The sequence below is a fragment of the Orycteropus afer genome, unplaced genomic scaffold, assembly GCF_000298275.1.
Source record: "Orycteropus afer afer isolate SDZICR_OR568_19922 unplaced genomic scaffold, OryAfe1.0 scaffold00378, whole genome shotgun sequence".
Classification (NCBI taxonomy): Eukaryota; Metazoa; Chordata; class Mammalia; order Tubulidentata; family Orycteropodidae; genus Orycteropus; species Orycteropus afer.
The window spans coordinates 3022294-3039884 of NW_006921965.1; the positions used below are offsets into that span (position 1 = coordinate 3022294).

Below are 17591 nucleotides of genomic sequence, written 5' to 3' on the forward strand. Positions count from 1 at the left end.
AATCCCTCAATTAGTTCCAGTAGTTTTTTGATTGAATCTCTTGGGTTTGCTTTCAAGTTTTACTCATTATAATAAATAGATTGGAGACTTAATTATGTCTTTGGCCTGACTATTGAGAAGGTCCTTAATAAATGCTGAATGAATTAATAAATGAAAAAATTTTAATTATGGAAGCAATTAATATAGCCACTTTTAAAAGGAGCAAGTTCCTTTAATACCACTTCACAACCTTACCAACTCTTCCCATTACTTGTGATGGGGCAGTCATAGCTCTTTGAGTCATTCATTTGAAACCAATGTTTTGTATACTCTCACCATTACTTTGTTGTAATCTTTTATTCCATACTTCTTTTTAACAGTGTTTCTAATACATATATACATATACATATATATATATATATATACACATATATATGTGTGTGGGTGTGTGTGTATATATATATACAGAGAGAGAGAGAGAGAGAGAGAGAGTTTTTACTGGCCAATTCTTTGAGAAGTGGATGGCCCCTTCCTTCTTCTGAGTTTGTCTTAGTCTGGAAGCTCCGCTGAAACCTGTCCACCATGGGTGACTCTCCTGGTATTTGAAATACCAGTGGCATAGCCTCCAGCCTCATAGCAACACACAAGCCACCACAGTACAACAAACTGACAGACGAGACAGAGGGAGTGTGTGTGTCAGGGTTGTATCCTTTCCCCATACTTATTCAATCTTTATGTTGAGCAAATAATCCGAGAAGCTGGACTATATGAAGAAAAGTGTGGCCTGAGGGTTGGAGGAAGACTCATTAACAACCTACAATATGCAGACAACACAACTTTGCTTGCTGAAAGTAAAAATGACTTGAAGCTCTTACTGATGAAGGTTAAAGACACCAGTCTGCAGTATGGATTACATCTCAACATAAAGAAAATGAAAATCCTCACAACTGGACCAATAAGCAGCATCACAATAAATGAAGAAAAGATTGAAGTTGTCAAAGATTTCGTATTACTTGGTTCCACAATCAACACCAATGGAAGCAGCAGTCAAGAAATCAGATGTTGTATTGCACTGGGTAAATCTGCTACAAAAGACCTCTTTAAAGTGCTGAAGAGCGAAGATGTCTCTTTGAAGACTAAGATATGTCTGACCCAAGCATGGTATTTTCAATCACCTCATATGCCTGTGAAAGCTGGACAATGAATAAGGAAGACCGAAGAAGAGTGGATGCTTTGGAATTGTGGTATTGGCAATAAATGCTGAAAGTACCATGGACTGCCAGGAGCTGAAACAAATCTGTCCTGGAAAAAGTGCTGCTGGAATGCTCCTTGGAAGCAAGAATGCCCAGACTTTGTCTCACCTACTTTGGTCATGTTGTCAGAAGCGACCATTCCCTGGAGAGGAATATCATGCTTGGTAAAGTGGAGGGTCAGTGAAAAAGGGGAAGACTCTCAAGGAGATGGATTGACACAGTGGCTGCAATGATGGGCTCAGATATAGCAAAGATCGTGAGCATGGTGCAGGACCAGGCAGCATTTCATTCTGTTGTACATAGGGTTGCTATGAGTCGGAGCTGACTGGACAACAACACAACATATATATATGGATAAGTCAGTGTATATACAAATATATATAATGGCCATGTTTTACTCAGATGTCCCCATTTCTAGTTATAATTGTCTAAATTCTAGGTTAAAGAATAATTTTTAACTGAGTCATCTACTTCCATAAAGATTTACCGCCTCAGAAACCTAATGGGGGTCACTATGAGTCGGAATTGACCGGATGGCAGTGGGGTTTTGCTTAACATTAGGCTTAAACGTTAGGCTCTGATTAATCAAATGTCCCCTTATTCTTCATAACCCTCCTAGATCAAGGAAGTCAATTCAGGATTAACAGAGTTTGATGTGAGGGGTTGCCCAAATTTTCTTTGGAGAAGTTTTAAGAATTTCTAAATATCCCTTGAAAAACATGAAAATATTTTGATGTAATAAAACAGAAGTAGAATATACAAAGCTAAAGCACTGACGGGGAGCTCTGGTAGCATAGTGCCTAAGGCACTTGACTGCTAACCTGAAGGCTGGCGGTTCAAACCCATCAGCCATTCCTCAGAAGAAAGGGTGGGCAATCTACTTTCATAGTGATACTGCCTTGGAAACCCAAGGAGGGGTCACTGTGAGTCGAGTCCTACTCAAGGGCACATAACAACAATAACAAATCACTTACAATCTGTAGAAGGGAAAAAAAAAAAAAAAGGCGGTAAAAGTATTGCACCACTTGTGGGTATCGGGGATAATTCCATTCCATGATTGCCCTTGGGTCTGGGGGCAAAAATGCAGCTTTTCCTGTTCCAGGGAGAGAATGTTCTCCTACCACTACAAGTCAGGCAAGCCAGTTGAGAAGCTGACCCATTCCAGATATTACAACAGTTTTTCTCATTCTGTGAAGCAATACTGCTTTATTGTTTGGCTCAGGTAGCTGGAAGAACAATCTCCCACTCCCTGGGTGCGACTATTTCTTTCTAGATTAGATAAGAACAATTGATGAGCTTTTTAAATGCTGAGAAACTAATCAGCACTACAAAGCCTGTGTGTTGGCCACCACCCAAGAAATATGCTGACTGAGATAAAAGCTCTGAACTTTTTCTCCATTCCATGTTCCTCTGCTCTTTAGTCACCCTTTTTCCTCTTCTTTTTCTGTTTTTTTTTTCTCCCTTCTCCCTCATATCTTCACAACTTTCTCTTCTTCCTCTCCTCCACCCTCTAAACTTATTCCCAAAGACTTAATTTTTCTGATTCTCAGTGGGCCAAAATGTGGATCTGAATTTTTAAAACATATTCCTTTATATAGTATATAAGCTTCTACATAAGGTGGTGTAATTGGAAGATGGGGCAATCTACTTCCGTAGAGATACCACCTTGGAAACCCAAGGAGGGGTTGCTGTGACTCGGAGATGACTCAATAGCACATAACAATATTGTAAGGCATGTGGTTGGTAACCAGAAGGTCACTCGTTCAAACCCACCAGCTGCTCTGTGGGAGGAAGATGAGGCAATCTACTTCTGTACAAATTTCCAACCTTGGAAACCCAATGGAGGTCACAATGAGTAGGAACTGACTCTATGGCAGTGGGTTTGAAGCTTCTACAGCTCAGATTTAACTTAGAAAATACATAAGTTGAGCACATTTTACTCTCTGTTTCTTTTTTAAAAGAAAGAAATCTTTCAAATGGAATGAAATAAACCTTCAATTTCACTTTCAAGCAAGGAACTTCACCTCAGTCCATTTTAGAGTTTCCAGCTTGGGTTACATTTCCAGAAACTTTTGATGTCAGGGAGGAAGGAGTGAGTCATACAGTTGAGGTTGAGATGTCCACCACCTAGGTATGAGTGGCACCTTTGGCCCCAGAGACTCTCTGCTGCTTCCCAGTCTCACTGCAAGGCCCGGCACCACATTCCTGCTTGAGCTGCTCTTTCAGAAAGCAAGAGAAGGTCAAGATGCTTTTTAGTGTCCACACATTGCTTTTAGGAGCTCTGGTGGTGTAGTGCCTAAGGCCTTTGACTGCTAACCAGAAAGCTGGCGGTTCAAACCCACCAGCCACTCCTCGAAAGGAAGCTTGGGCAATCTATTTCCATAGAGATACCACCTCGGAAACCCAAGGAGGGGTTGCTATGAGTCGGATTGACTCCATGGCAGTGAGTTTGTTTTTTTTTTTTTTTTTTTTTTACATTGCTTTTGCTTCAATTTCTTTTCTTCTGTGAAAGACGGGACTGCCATGGGGAAGAAAAGGGCACCCCTTGAGTCTGACATGTTCTGCAGACAACTTGAAGCAACCTTTTATAAACTTTGGACAAATTAGGCCTAGTTGTGGAATTCTGTTCCATTCAGCATTCTGTCAGCTCAAAAACCCACCATCTTGATCATCATCTACCCAAGAAAGGCATGTGGTGCCCAGAACATAAAGCGCTTTTCTGCAGCAAGAAATACAATCCAAAGAAAAGAGGGCTCTTTTGGAAATTGCAGACTACTCTTCCAGTGGTTGGTTGTAAGCTGTGATTTGTGGGGTTGGGGGTGGGGATAAAAGGGCACATGAAGGGGACTCTGGGCCTCAAAGAACTTCCTCTCGTTGTTGTTGTTGTTAAGTATCACCCAGTCAGTTCCGACTCACAGCAACCCTATGTACAACAGAATGAAACACTGCTGGGTCCTGCACCATCCTCACAATCATTGCTATGTTCAAACCCATTGTTGCGGGCACTGTCATTAAACCAAAGCAATTTGCTGCATTCTTCACACTCTTTCTAATGTCAGTGAATTCAGCCCATCACTCCTTCTCCCAATAACATTAAGGTTTCTGCTGGTGTTGGTAGATGGGCCGACCATGTTGGAAACACTACTTTCCACACTGTAGAGGTTTCCTTTCGAAGCCAGGCTTTACAGATAAGTCTAACCAATAGTTGGTCCAATCAGCCCCTTACCCCCGCTGCCCAACACACACATTTTCTTTTAGCTGCTATTTTCTGTGGTCTTGGGTTTCTAAATCTTGGCAAGAGGACAGTCATTTCTTTGTGCTCGGCTGTTACAATGAGGTAACCAAAGAAAGGGTCTTGGTCTGAGGCTGTCAGCTGTTACTAATCATTACTCTCCAGCTCCTCGTTGGTCCCTCCAGCCTCTCCCTCTTGCTCTGCTTAGCACACATAAAGAAGATGAATTGCTCCCTGATTTCTCTTCAGAAAAGCATATTGTGCAGCACATTCCAATACTGTGAGCAAAGGATGGGCTAATGCGAAGGGTAAATGGGTATCTAAGTCACCTCACAGCAGGTCTTGCACCTCTTAGGGGCCTCTAAGAAGTGAACTTCAGCGCTGGCCCTTTGGAGAATTTCCTTTGACCTTGCTGAGCAAGAGAGGAAGTCCCTGCAGTGGGTTCCCTGGCATACTGCCTGGCAGGAGCAATCGTAGGGCTGTGTTAGCCTATAATGAGATGTTATTGAATAGTGTAGACTTCTGGTCACCCAGGTTCTCCTCTCCAAAGGTTAAAGGGGAAGGACACTAAATGCTCTAATATTTGAGGTAGCCACGGCTGAAGTTGGGCCTCAGTTTCCCCTCATTGCTTCTTTGTATAAAAATTCATTTTCAAAGAACAACTCTAGCCAAAAAAAAGAGAAGTGGTTTACTAGTCCTACTAGACTGAGGATAAAAGGTGATTTATTTGACTTTTTCTGCCACTAATAATATTGTCTGCTCCACTGATTTTTCCATTTAACAATGTTTTGAAAGAAAATGTTTCCCTTTTGCTTTTCCATACTTCATTTTACTGGTGAATACTAGAACTCAAAGAAGACTTGTTGACAAATTTAAGGAGTCAAATTGAAAATTCAGATTGCCTGACAAATACGTGCCAGCACTAGCTGCAGATTGTAACGATGCTTCATTGTCAATTTCATGCCATATAAACTCATAAAGCCTCATGGCATTATAGACCCATAGCCATTGAGCTGATTCTGACTTACAGCAATCCATAGAGTTTCCAAGGCTATAAATCTTTACAGAAGTAGATTGCCTCATCTTCCTCCTGCAGAGTAGCTGGTGGGTTTGAACCGCCTTCTGGTTAGCAGCCAAATGCCTTAATTACTGCACCACCAGAACTCCTTCATGGCATTACAGACTCATGAAATGTCCTAATAGAAAGGAAAGGTTGGCCAGGTGAAAACTCATGTGGAAGTACTTAGGATTTAATTGCCTGTAAACCCCACAAAATAATGCTCAACTCTTGGTGGAGATGGTTGACTCTCTTCACTGAGATTCACTGATTAGAGTAAATAGCCATTTTGCTTAAAATTCCATGAAGTGAATCTTTTCATAATGTCCTCATCACACTATCCATAGGAGTTCAGTTAGAACGAACTGGCCAGATGCCTAACATCAGCATCCTCATTTACTAGCTCTGGTGGTGTAGTGGGTAAGGCATTTGGCTGTGAACCAGAAGGTCAGTGGTTCAAACCCATCAGCTGTTCCATGGGAGGAACATGGGACAATCTACTTTCATAAAAATGTACAGCCTTGGAAACCCAATGGGGGTCACTATGAGTCAGAATTGACTCAATGGCAGTGTGTTTGGTATGGTGGGCAGAAAAGAGCCCTGGTGGCACAGTGGTTAAAGAGCTCACCTGCTAACCAAAAGGTAGGTGGTTCAATCCCACCAGCCACTCTGCGGAAAAAATATGCGGCAGCCTTGGAAACCCTATGCGGCTGTTCTACTCAATCCCTTAGGGTCCCTATGAGTGAGGATCAACTGGATGGCAATGGGTTGTTTATGGTGAGCAGACCAAGATTAATCATAGGAAGAAAAGATGATAAAAAGGTTCCTTTGTGAGACCTCTGCTTTTAATTAAACACATATCAGCGTTTTGCAAAGTTTTGTTTTGTTTTTTACCAGACCCACAATAACACATCTATTTTACACTGTGACCCACACACACACACACACATACACACCTGGAACAAAGGTGGCACAAAGCAGTACCTACCTGTACTGCATGCGACACATGATAGACTGATATTTTCTACTCTCTTCTCTTTCATTAATTGATGACAATACTAGTCATGAGCCACTAAATTGATTTCATGACGTGCAGAGTGAGCATCATTTAGACTCCACTCCTCTCTTCCATTTCCTTCTGTGCATTCATTTTTCATTCACTCATTCATTTACTCACTCATTCTTCTGTTAACATATGGACTGATAGAACTATAGCAAGAATAAAACACATTAGCAAAGGAGGGAAAATGACACAGGAAAAGACAGGGAAGATGGAGAAAGAGGTGCTTCTAGTGGTGAGTGGGAGAGGGATACCAGCCTCCTGGCCTCCCTGGCCTGCTCTCTCCAACCAGCCTGGGGGTCCTTCTTGTAAATGACCTCTTGGCCCCGTATATTAATCTCCAGGGGATGCTGGGCCCTGTCATCACTCTTCTCCCACATTGTTCAAGATATTTCCAGTTCATTAAGGGAAGATCAACCAAAGTTGGTGAGTCAGAATTACAGGGAATTTTATAAGAAAAGCAGCTTTAGGATTTGTAATTAATACTGTAACCTAATCTAAGGATTAGAAAGAAACAAAGGTGGCCTCTACAGGGCATAACAGCAATAACAGTAGACTGTTTAACAAACAATTGTTGGGTGCCTCCCATGTTCAGGCACGGCTGTAGGCTCTGGGGTTACAGCAAAGAGTAAAACAGATGGTCCTGCTCTCTTGGCACTAAAATTCTAGTAGAAGGAGACATAGAATGATCATCATTATCATTTATCAAGGGCCTACTTTGATCTACATTCTCTCTAGTCTTCATAACAATTTTGCAATGTAGATATTATTAGTATCTTTTATAGATGAGAAATAGGGGCTAAGAGAAGTCAAATGACACCTAGTGAATAGCTTGTTTGTTTTTTTTTATTTATCTGCTTAATTAATAAGAATAATAGGTGACATTTAGTAAATGCTTACTATGTGTCAAGCATTACACTAAGTGTTTTCTGTATGGAAGCCCTTTAATTATAGCGAAAACCTGGAGGGAGCTTTCATTATTCCCATTCTACAGATGAGGAAATTGAGGCTTAGAGAGATCACATGGTACCAGAGCCAGGAATGAAACCCAGATATTCTAACCTCAGAGCTTGAACTCTTAATCACTGTGACATATTTTTAAGAAAGAATTTGTTTCTGGAAATGCCTGCCATTGGCCTTAAGTAGTTGAATGTTGTATTGCAGATTAAGTTCTGAAGCTAAGCCTACTTGTTAATTGGAGTTCAAAATTATGATATGATTATTTTTACTACTAATTTCTAACCTAATTTTTAAAGCTTTGCCTTGAGTTCCAGAACCCACAGACTCATAGAACTTTACTTTTTCACAATCTAGTCTGTACAGGGGCCAAAATGAAATATTTTCAGTGTAGGAAAACTTAATAAAGTATGAAGGAACCCTGGTGGCACAGTGGTTAAGCACTTGGCAGCTAACCCAGAGGTCAGCGGTCCCACCAACTACTCCACAGAAGAAGGATGGGGCAATCTGCTTCCACAAAGAGTTTAAAGTGATTTGTTTCATACTTACTCCCCGGCCCCTTGCTGCCTTTTATCCGTGAGTTTCTCCATCCCTTTGTCTCCCTCTTTTCTCAAGGTTACAGCGTATACTTGCTCCAGCAGTGGGCAGCTGCTTAGGGCCCAGGACCCCTCTTTTCAATCTATAAATATAAAGTATATTTTTAAGAGTTTAATTTTCTTTAAAAATACATCACCGTGTATTCTGATGAATACGGTACATATTAGAACTCATCCTTGATTTCCTTGTAAACTTGCCCATCTTGAAATTCTAGGAGGGTTGGGAACAGGCGGCTTTCATTAGATGAGTGTTTGAGAAGTGCATTATGGAGAAGGAGTACATGTGAAATGAAATAAAACTGAAACAGAAGGAGAAGGATACTCTTGACTCAGCAGTTGCCACCACCCCTTTTCCAATCTTTTTGGGCCTGGTCCAGTGACCCTGGAAGAACAATGAAATGCCATGGGGATAAGTGGAAAGGCAATTCATAACCGAAGCCACCTTCTTTTGATTCCATGCTTCAAGAATCATACAGCAACTGTTGGGGGAAGTATACTGAGATACATTAATGTATTAGACATATATTTTCAAAAGTTCAGCAGATGCCAAAATAAAATCCATGCAAATGATAGAACTTTGGAAACTCAACATTATTAATATGTTACTCTTTAATACTTTGCTGAACACATACATTTTTCCTTTTATCTAGGAAGAAGTCATACCAAATACTATACCAAAAGAAATTAATTTACAATACAAACTAACAGAGTCCCACATATGTATTTATGAAACACTCCCCCACCAAAAAAAAAAAAAAATGTATATTTGTTGTGCTACACTGATTGCCAAAGACTGTCTTTGTAACTAAAGAGGTAATTAGCCATTGTCTTCAGTAATGTTTCTTCTCTTCCTAGTCTTTTTCTTCAGAGTGACTTGCCTAAAATATACAGGCATAAGAAGCCAAGTTTTAATCTTTCACCTTTCAGAAAACGTTCTGTTCAGTCTCCTTTTGATGTACAATCCATTGATGAACATGTAATAGATTTGTAGAAACGACTGATTGAGTGCTTGGTTGATGGCTGGTTATTGACTAGTGATATTTAGAAAGGAAAGTAAGACTCAAGTACTGTCAGCCAGTGAGTATCCCTGGCCCTCCACACCCCAGGGAAGCAAGTTCTGGGTTGTTTATCTAGGAATGGTGAATAATTTGTATGGATTTATCTGCAGAGGTAGTGGTGGCCCAGTGATAGAATGCTCGCCTTCCATGCAGGGGACCTGGGTCTGAATTCTCTGCCAGTGCTCATATGAAGTCACCACCTGTACAGACATATCAGTCAGTGGAGGCTTGGATGTTGCTATGATGCTGAACAGGTTTCAGCAGAGCTTCCAGATTAAGATGAACTAGAAAGGAAGGCCTAGCAGTCTCCTTCAGAAAATCAGCCACAAAAGCCCTGAGAATCACACAGTCTGCCTGTTGTGCATGGGGTTGCCAGGAGTCAGAGGCCAACCGGAAAGCAGCTTACAACAGCAACAGGGCACACTGAAGAACGGGGCAGTTTTTTCTCAATTACATTCCTCCATGGAATTTTCCTTAAGCCAACTGGCTTATCTCAACATTGAACTTAAATGCAAAAAAAAAAAAAAAAAATTAGAGAAAACCTGTGGATTACAGCAAATGAAATGGGGACAACTCCTAACTGTCCATGTAAAGAAAGCGGTAATAGAAAGGATTCATTCTTGAGGACGTGGGTTCAATTCTTGCCACTGCCATTTATTAGCTGTACAACACTGGGTAAGCAACTTGACTTATATGGATGGACCTCTTGTTTCTTCGCCTATAAAAATCATGACAATATCAACATCACAGAGTTGTCATTGAAATTACGTGATCATGTGCCGTTGGGCAGAAGGAGGCCTCAGTGAGTGAATTTAGTGGACCAGTGTAAAAGTTAAAAGATGCAGATATGCAAAGAATGTCCTCATAATTGGAAGCATCATCATAATACATGCATAGTAATTATTTGCATTTCAAGAGGGGCCTGATTCTGATGACAGATTGTCTTCAAAATAGAGATGCCAGAGTGTCCTGAGTAGAGCAGGTTTAGTTAAGCCCAGATAGAAGAAAAGAGACCAATCAAGATCATTATCTTTATTACTTACTGTGGAATGTGTTTCTCAAATATGTATTGAGATGAATGCACGGTTGTTCTAACACACTCCCACAATTACCTACATACCCGTGACCTATCTCCCCCTTGCCCCAGTGCCCTTTTCTTCCATATATTTTTTTAAATGACAAAGGTCAGTGCAAACTTTCCCCTTCCCGATCATTTAGGGCAGTTTCTGCCAAAGCTCCCTTTTCTCCAAGGTGATTTTAGTACTCTACCCTTGCCCAGACACTCTGACGTTTAGTCTGACACTAGTCTCCAATGTAAAGCTTATTCTCCCGTATTTCATGAGGTTGGGGAAAAGAGAAAGTCGTGGAGTGTGCATGAGGGAGAGGAACCACAACATCCTGCTCATTTGGGGTTTTGTCTTCCAGAGTTCTTCCTCCACTGTCCTGGTCCCCACCAGGATCGAGGCCATTCTTTTTCCAGGCCTGGGCATAACAGATTGTCCACATCTGACCTACTAGTGTCCCGATGAAAATGTGTGGCCTTGTGGCTGCTGATTTCATTTGTTTTGTAAGTCTGTCTCAGAGAAAAGAGTGGAGTCGGCATTGGAAGGCGGGTGGATGAGGATGCGGGAGAACGAGGTGCAGAGAGGTGGGCAAGTAGCCCCACGTGGGACTACAAGATTCCTTTAGAGGAAGGACCTACATGGAAAATTGGTTAATAAAGACATTACCACCAGCCCCGTCTTTCTTGGCTTAAATTATGGTGGCTGTTCCTTTATTCTCTTTTCAAAGGAAATTGCTGCTATGTAGAGGTTGCTGGGGCCTCTCCTTGAATAGATTCTCCTTCTCTGCTCATTGCTAAAAACACCTTGATGGTCATCTTCATCTATTTCAGAATTAGAAAATATGGATAAAATACTTCCATATTGTTTTATTTTAAAATTATATCTTTAAGGAAAAAAACCTATAACATCATTTCCTAGAGTTGATACCCTGTTGGGTAGATGCAGGGATAACTTCCTCTCCATTTCCCTCCCTGTGGGAGTAGAGGGGGAGATAAAATGCCTCATGCTTTGTTTGCCACTTGGTTTCAGGTGCTCTGCCTGGACCATTAGCACTCTCTGAATAGCCATAGGCTGGGGATAGTGGGCAGGAGCATCAGAGAAGAGTTGGTGTGCGAACAGAACAACACTACAGAATAGAAGGCAAGAGGAAGAACATGCTGCTTCCTGGTGCCCCCACCAGAGACGTTCGGCCTATGTGCTCACACAACTCCCCGGGCCGGCACAGGAAGAACTACAGGCTTCAGTGGCGATGAACCCAGGCAATGATGGGAAAGAGACTGGCCCCCTTCTGAGATAAATCATTTTGAGCACAGGGAAGCCAAGATATTGTGAGATGTGAGTCAGACCTGAGAATGAAAAGACGGGAAAGGAGAATCCGGCTGAGAACAGATTAGCCCATTTTTAGTGTAGGTGAGCTATTGAAGTGGAGTCACCCCAATAAATGGAAAAGTGTTGTTGTTGTTGTTGTTATGTGCCATCGAGTCACACCCAACTCATAGTGACCCCTCCTTGGGTTTCCAAGGCAGTATCACTATGGAAGTAGATTGCCCAACTTTCCTTAAATGGAAAAGTAAGGTACAATAATAGCATTTAAGACTGAGTTCCAAGAAAGTAGGCAAGAATTTAAAAAAAAAAGAAAGAAAAAGGCTTAGTTCATGCACTAAAGCCAAAGTTGGCCTTCTCATTGTTGGAAACTGCGTTTGGTTTTCTCAATGGCAGCAAGCGAGCTAAACTGAGTTACATAAGATCTGGGTCCTAGTTCCCACTCCATTCTGCTCGTTATTAGCCAAGACCTTAGACGACTGCATTAATGTTTCTTAAACTGCATTCAAAGTTGTTAAAAATGGGAACATATCAGATGCTTGATAAGTGCTTATATAAAAATTATGAATTATATGATTCAGATACAAATGAAATTATCAATTGAAAGTCATGCTATCAATTCCTACATAAGTTAATATCCTTTGCATGATTTGGGGGCAAACCCAGCCAGTTACCTGGCAATCTTTGATGCTATATTTTCAATAATTTAACTTCCTCTAGATACGTTTGTATGGATAGCATCATTAACTAAATATTAAACCACGACTAGGAGCTCTGGTGGCATAGTGCCTAAGGCCTTTGACTGCTAAGCAGAAGGCTGGTGGTTCAAACTCACCAGCCACTCCTTGGAAGGAAGATTGGGAAAAATGCTCTCGTAGAGATACGACCTTGGAAACCCAAGGAGGGGTCCCTAAACCACCACTGGAATCTAGTACAGATCATTGAGTTACAGTATAACCTTTTAACGCATTTATAGAAACACAATTTCAAATAGTGTTTCCATAAATCCAGTTAACTATGATTAGATTATACATAATTAGATTTTAGTGTTTTCATGGGAATGATGGGGAGAAATGTAAGGACACAGCTAATGAAACAGAAGAGCCAATATTAACATAGATAATTCAATCTTTTGGAGGGTTCACATCATTTCTACTTCTAGCCCAGAAGGCATCAAGTTGTGTTCTATTTGCTAGAGTAGTTAGGGAAACCATAAAATCCATGTCTTCTTCCTTACATAGGATGGTATCCTGCTTGAGGCAGGCCTTGAAGATGTCCTGAAAATGAGAGGAAGAGGAATGTTTAACATGGGAAGGTGTCTTCCAGGTCTGGGACCAGGTAGAGGAAAGCAAGGCAAGAGAATGAAAAGAATCCCACCAAAGTAATTTTGAAAAAAAAGAAAAAGAAAATCACTAGATAAGATGAAATGAAACAGCAGAGAAGCTATTTGAGGACTTTGGCCTTATAATCTAAAGTCTACTTTAAATGAAAATTGAAGGTAGATCAGAAGGTGATCGGAATAATAACTTACATAAAAATATCCAAAAAGAGTCCCTAGTACATATATATGATAAGAATTCTCTTGAAAGAATTTACTGGTAATTAATTTGTGTGTGAATCACCTCAGTGCTTGAACTTGAAGTTAGCTTAGGTTATTTTGCCAGGATCTGTTTAGAGTCTATGTTTATACAAACACACACATGCACTACTTACACTTACTGCTTCTCAAGTAGCAGTAACTCAGGAAAGAATTTGATTGCACTTTCCATCTGTTGTTGTTGTTGTTGTTGTTGTTGTTAAGTGCCATTGAGTTGGCTCCAACTCACAGTGACCTCATGTGCAAAAGAAGGAAACGCTGCCTAATCCTTCACCAGCCTCACAATGCTTGCTGTGCTTGAGCCCATCATTGCAGCCGGTGTCAATCCACCTCATTGAGGGTCTTTGCCTTTTTCGCTGACCCTCTGCTTTACTAAGCATGAGATCCTTCTCCAGGGAATGGTCCCTTTTCACATGACCAAAGCAGATGAGACAAAGTCTGGCCATTCTCGCTTCTAAGGAGCACCAGCTACATTTCTTCCAGGACAGATTTGCTCATTTTTCTGGCAATCCATGATATTTTCAGTATTCTTCGCCAATACTGCTATTCAAATGCATCAATTCTTCTTCAGTCTTCCTTATTCCTTCCAGCTTTCACATGCATATGAGGCTATTGAAAATACCATGGTTTAGATTAGGCACACCTTAGTCTTCAAAGTGACATCTTTACTCTCTGACACTAGAGACCAGTTTTATTTGACTATGTGAAATCCAGTCTTTGATAGAAAAGAGATAATCACAAGTTTGCCGACACAACTGATGCCAAGTCATACTATGGCATTTCCCCTTCACTCTCTTCAATGCCCTAATTAAATCTGGGGCCAAGTTCTCATAACATCTACAAATCCCATTGCTGGGTGGGATGAGGGTAGGGAAGTATAGAAGGAAATATCGTTCCCATTCTCTTCCGCTGGAGATTTCCCTGGGCTGACTTTCTGAAAATCTCCTTTTGTTTGCCTTCACCAGGAATGGCGGCCCTAGATAGTAAGGCATCAGGGAAGATGGGAATGCGAGCTGTAGTCTATTACATGACTACGACCATCATTGCCGTGGTGATTGGCATAATCATTGTCATCATCATCCATCCTGGGAAGGGCACAAAGGAAAACATGCACAGAGAAGGCAAAATTGTACAAGTGACAGCTGCAGACGCCTTCCTGGACTTGATCAGGTATGTCCTTGCAAGCCAGACCCTTTGAGTCTGTTTTGATCACTGAATCCCTTATCTTGGGTAGTTAATTAACCCTTGTAAGAGGTATCTGACTGAACCAGCCTCGCTAGCCTTAAAATGCAGGTTGTATCTTCACTTCTCTTTAATGGAAACTAAAGTGTGATCTATTTTCTGATCTCATGGGAAAGAGGTGAGTGTAGCAAGGAAAGGATGCAAATTTTGAGACTCCTGCTTTTAAGATTCAAAATGTGGTCTCTTGATTATCTTCTCAATCTGGCAGCTCACCTTGGAACATTAATAATTCCTATTTTTCTCATGGCTAATTTTTATTCAAGGTATGCCCTGTTCATTAGTCTATTCTAATTAAGAACATGTGATCTATATCATTGTCCATTATACACAACAGTTTAGATCCGGGAGATCTTAGAGATCATCTGGTCATACCTGTCTCCAGGTTTTCCTTTGGTACACTAATGAAGAAAGGCTGTAGCAAATCAGTACTAAAAGAGTAAAAGGTGGCTTCTCTAGCACTGTTTTACATACAAGCCATCCACTGATTACAAATAAGTCTATCTAATGTTTGATAGAGTTGGCAATAGGGTCAGTCTTACACAGAACTGTGAAGTAAGCCAAAATTTTGGTCCTGAAACCCTGCTGCTTGCTCTGTCTATATATCTGCCTCATGTCACTCAGGGTCTTGGCAGGAAGCAGACTGCGTATTCAAAAGGATAATGGAAGAGGGTTTGCCATGGTAGGAGCAGAGTTTGGGCACCTACAAGGCATAGTGGGCCACCAGGAGACTAACAGCAAAAGCCAGTGTTTTGTTACCACCCCTCACACTGAAGGGGCAAAGGAAGGGAGCTGTTAGCAGATCCAAGAAAGAACTGTAATGATAGGCAAGAGCCTCAGAGTGGGAGCTGAAGCTCAAATTTGGAGGAAGGGACTAGCTGCCAAGTCACAGCCTGTCAGAGAGAACAGTAGGGGAAATGTGAATCAGCTTCTCTCTCCCCTTAGCCTGTGACCTGTCAGTGGGTCCTCTGGGAAGACCCAACAAGGAGCCAGAAAGCAAGAGAATCCTTATGTTACAACTCACAGCGGTCAGCCTGCCAGGGCTCAGAACAGAGTGGAGAGCAGGTCTAGAGGGGCAAACAGAAGCCATCCCAGCACAGGCCTCTGCATTCCCCACTGTGTAGCCCCTCCTAGCCCGTCCTGTCTGCTGCTTCTTTATAAAGTAACTAGTAATCTTAAATACTATAACCTACTCTCCAAGGTTCCCTACTGATCATCTGAAGGGAACTCCTTATAGGAACTGGATTTCACATGACATCTCAAGGGGTGGGTCTGTGGCAAATAGATTCAAGAGAGATTTGGGGAACAGAGGAGCTTTTCAGCAGCCACTCTCAGTTTCCACTATCGACTCTGCACCACGTGCACACAGGCACAGCCCAGCCCCACAGATGCTCTTGTTGAAAGCCCCTTTTAGAGAGTTAGTGACAATGATCTATCTGCAAGTAACAAAGGACCCTACAGCATTATTCCATCCCCAATTGTCACCCAATAACTATGTTTTTATTTAGTGCATACAGTTAATTAAAGCTTTTTGTCTTTTTTTTTTTTTGGTAAACTTTACCTTATGTAGCTGAATGGATGCCTGTCATGCCCAGGCTGATTGACACATCAGAACATGTGTGTTTCTGTCCCTCCTTGCCCTAGTAACACATGTATTCCCCACCAAGACACTTGGCTCGCTATTTATCCTGGGATCCCCCGAACTTGTATTTCTATCAAGGTTTATAGAAACAAGGCCCTAGAAAGTACTTGAGAAAGATAAGGAAGCATCACAGCCTATGTGATAGGAAGAAAGAGATAAGAGTTTACAACCTTAAAATATGCCTTTGCTAGCACATCACTTCTAGAATCTGGGCCCTTCAACTGCCCTGGGTCATATTTCCTTCTCTTGCAACCTTCAGTTGTGGTGCCTTAATGATAATTTAATCCAATCTCCTCTTTAACAGATGAGTCAATTGAGACCTAAAAGGCTTCCATGACATGGCCAAGGTCACACAGCTGGCTAAAAGACTCACCAACTAGCAGGTGCCCCTACTCCTACCTTCACTGATAAAGCCTCTGAGAAAATGACAAATCCTCCCACATGGGCCTCAATTTCAAATATTATGCACCATCACGCCACTGGTCCCCAAAGAGCCTCAGAAGCTCCTGCAATTCAGGACCCATCGCCAGAGGGCCTTTGGATTCAGAACAGAACAAAATTCCACAGCTTAACTATGACTTTTGATTCAAAACGTTTTGTCCCTGCTAAATGAAAAAATAAATATTAAAATTGCTACTATTAAATAATATCTTGGTTAACCAGAATGCTCATGACAAAGGGCATTTCCATTCTATGTGTGGTGCTTCCTAGGAGCAAAGTTTTGATAATATAATGCCTGAACCAAGTATCACATGATCTGACAAGAGAATAGATGAGTTGAATTTGGGATTTCCTTGAAAAATATGGGCCACCCCTAGGAATGACCACATGTTCCAGTTCCAGTCATGAAATCCACCAAAATCTTTCCCTTGCATTAGTTCAATGCAGTCTTTACTTTGTTGTTGCTAGGTGCTGACACCATCGAGTCAGTTCCAACTCATAGCAACCCTCCCCCAGTCCTGCATCACCCTCACAATCATAGCCATGCTTGAACCCATAGTCACAGCCACTGCAATCCATCTCATTGAGGGTCTTCCTCTTTTTCAACGTGTCTTTACCTCAGACACATTGAAATGATGTTTAATGAGCAAACTTACTTGGTAAATTTTTCCGGTGACTATTGCTTTCTTTGCAGGAATATGTTCCCTCCCAATCTGGTGGAAGCCTGCTTTAAACAGGTAAATACGCCATTAATTTGAAATTATTGACAACTTTAGCACACCACATACAGTGGGACCCTCTTTTCTTTTCCCTCTGCAATAAAGAACGCTTCTTGCCAACCAAATGAAAAGCACTAGGGTTATCTGGGTTGTTTTGGGAGTAGAGGGTGGTTCTTAACTTGTCCAAACAGAAAACCCAAACCCATTGCCATCCAGTCAATTCCAACTCATAGCAACAATACAGGATAGAGTAGAACTCCCTACAGGCTTTCCAAGGCTGTAATCTTTACAGGAGCAGTCTGCCCCATCTTTCTCCTGTGGAGTGACTGGTAGATTTGAACTACCCACCTTTTAAGCACATTTAAGCCAAGTGC

General features: G+C 41.5%; 1 protein-coding gene across 1 annotated transcript in view; it reads left to right on the forward strand.

Annotated features, from left to right (window-relative positions):
- SLC1A3 (solute carrier family 1 member 3) overlaps positions 1-17591 on the forward strand; it is a 111917-nt gene that overhangs the window by 72178 nt on the left and 22148 nt on the right. Inside the window, exons 3-4 of the mRNA XM_007953232.2 lie at positions 14142-14346; positions 17193-17235. Of these exons, the coding sequence (XP_007951423.1) occupies positions 14142-14346; positions 17193-17235 (248 nt within the window). The remainder of the gene's footprint in view (positions 1-14141; positions 14347-17192; positions 17236-17591) is intronic.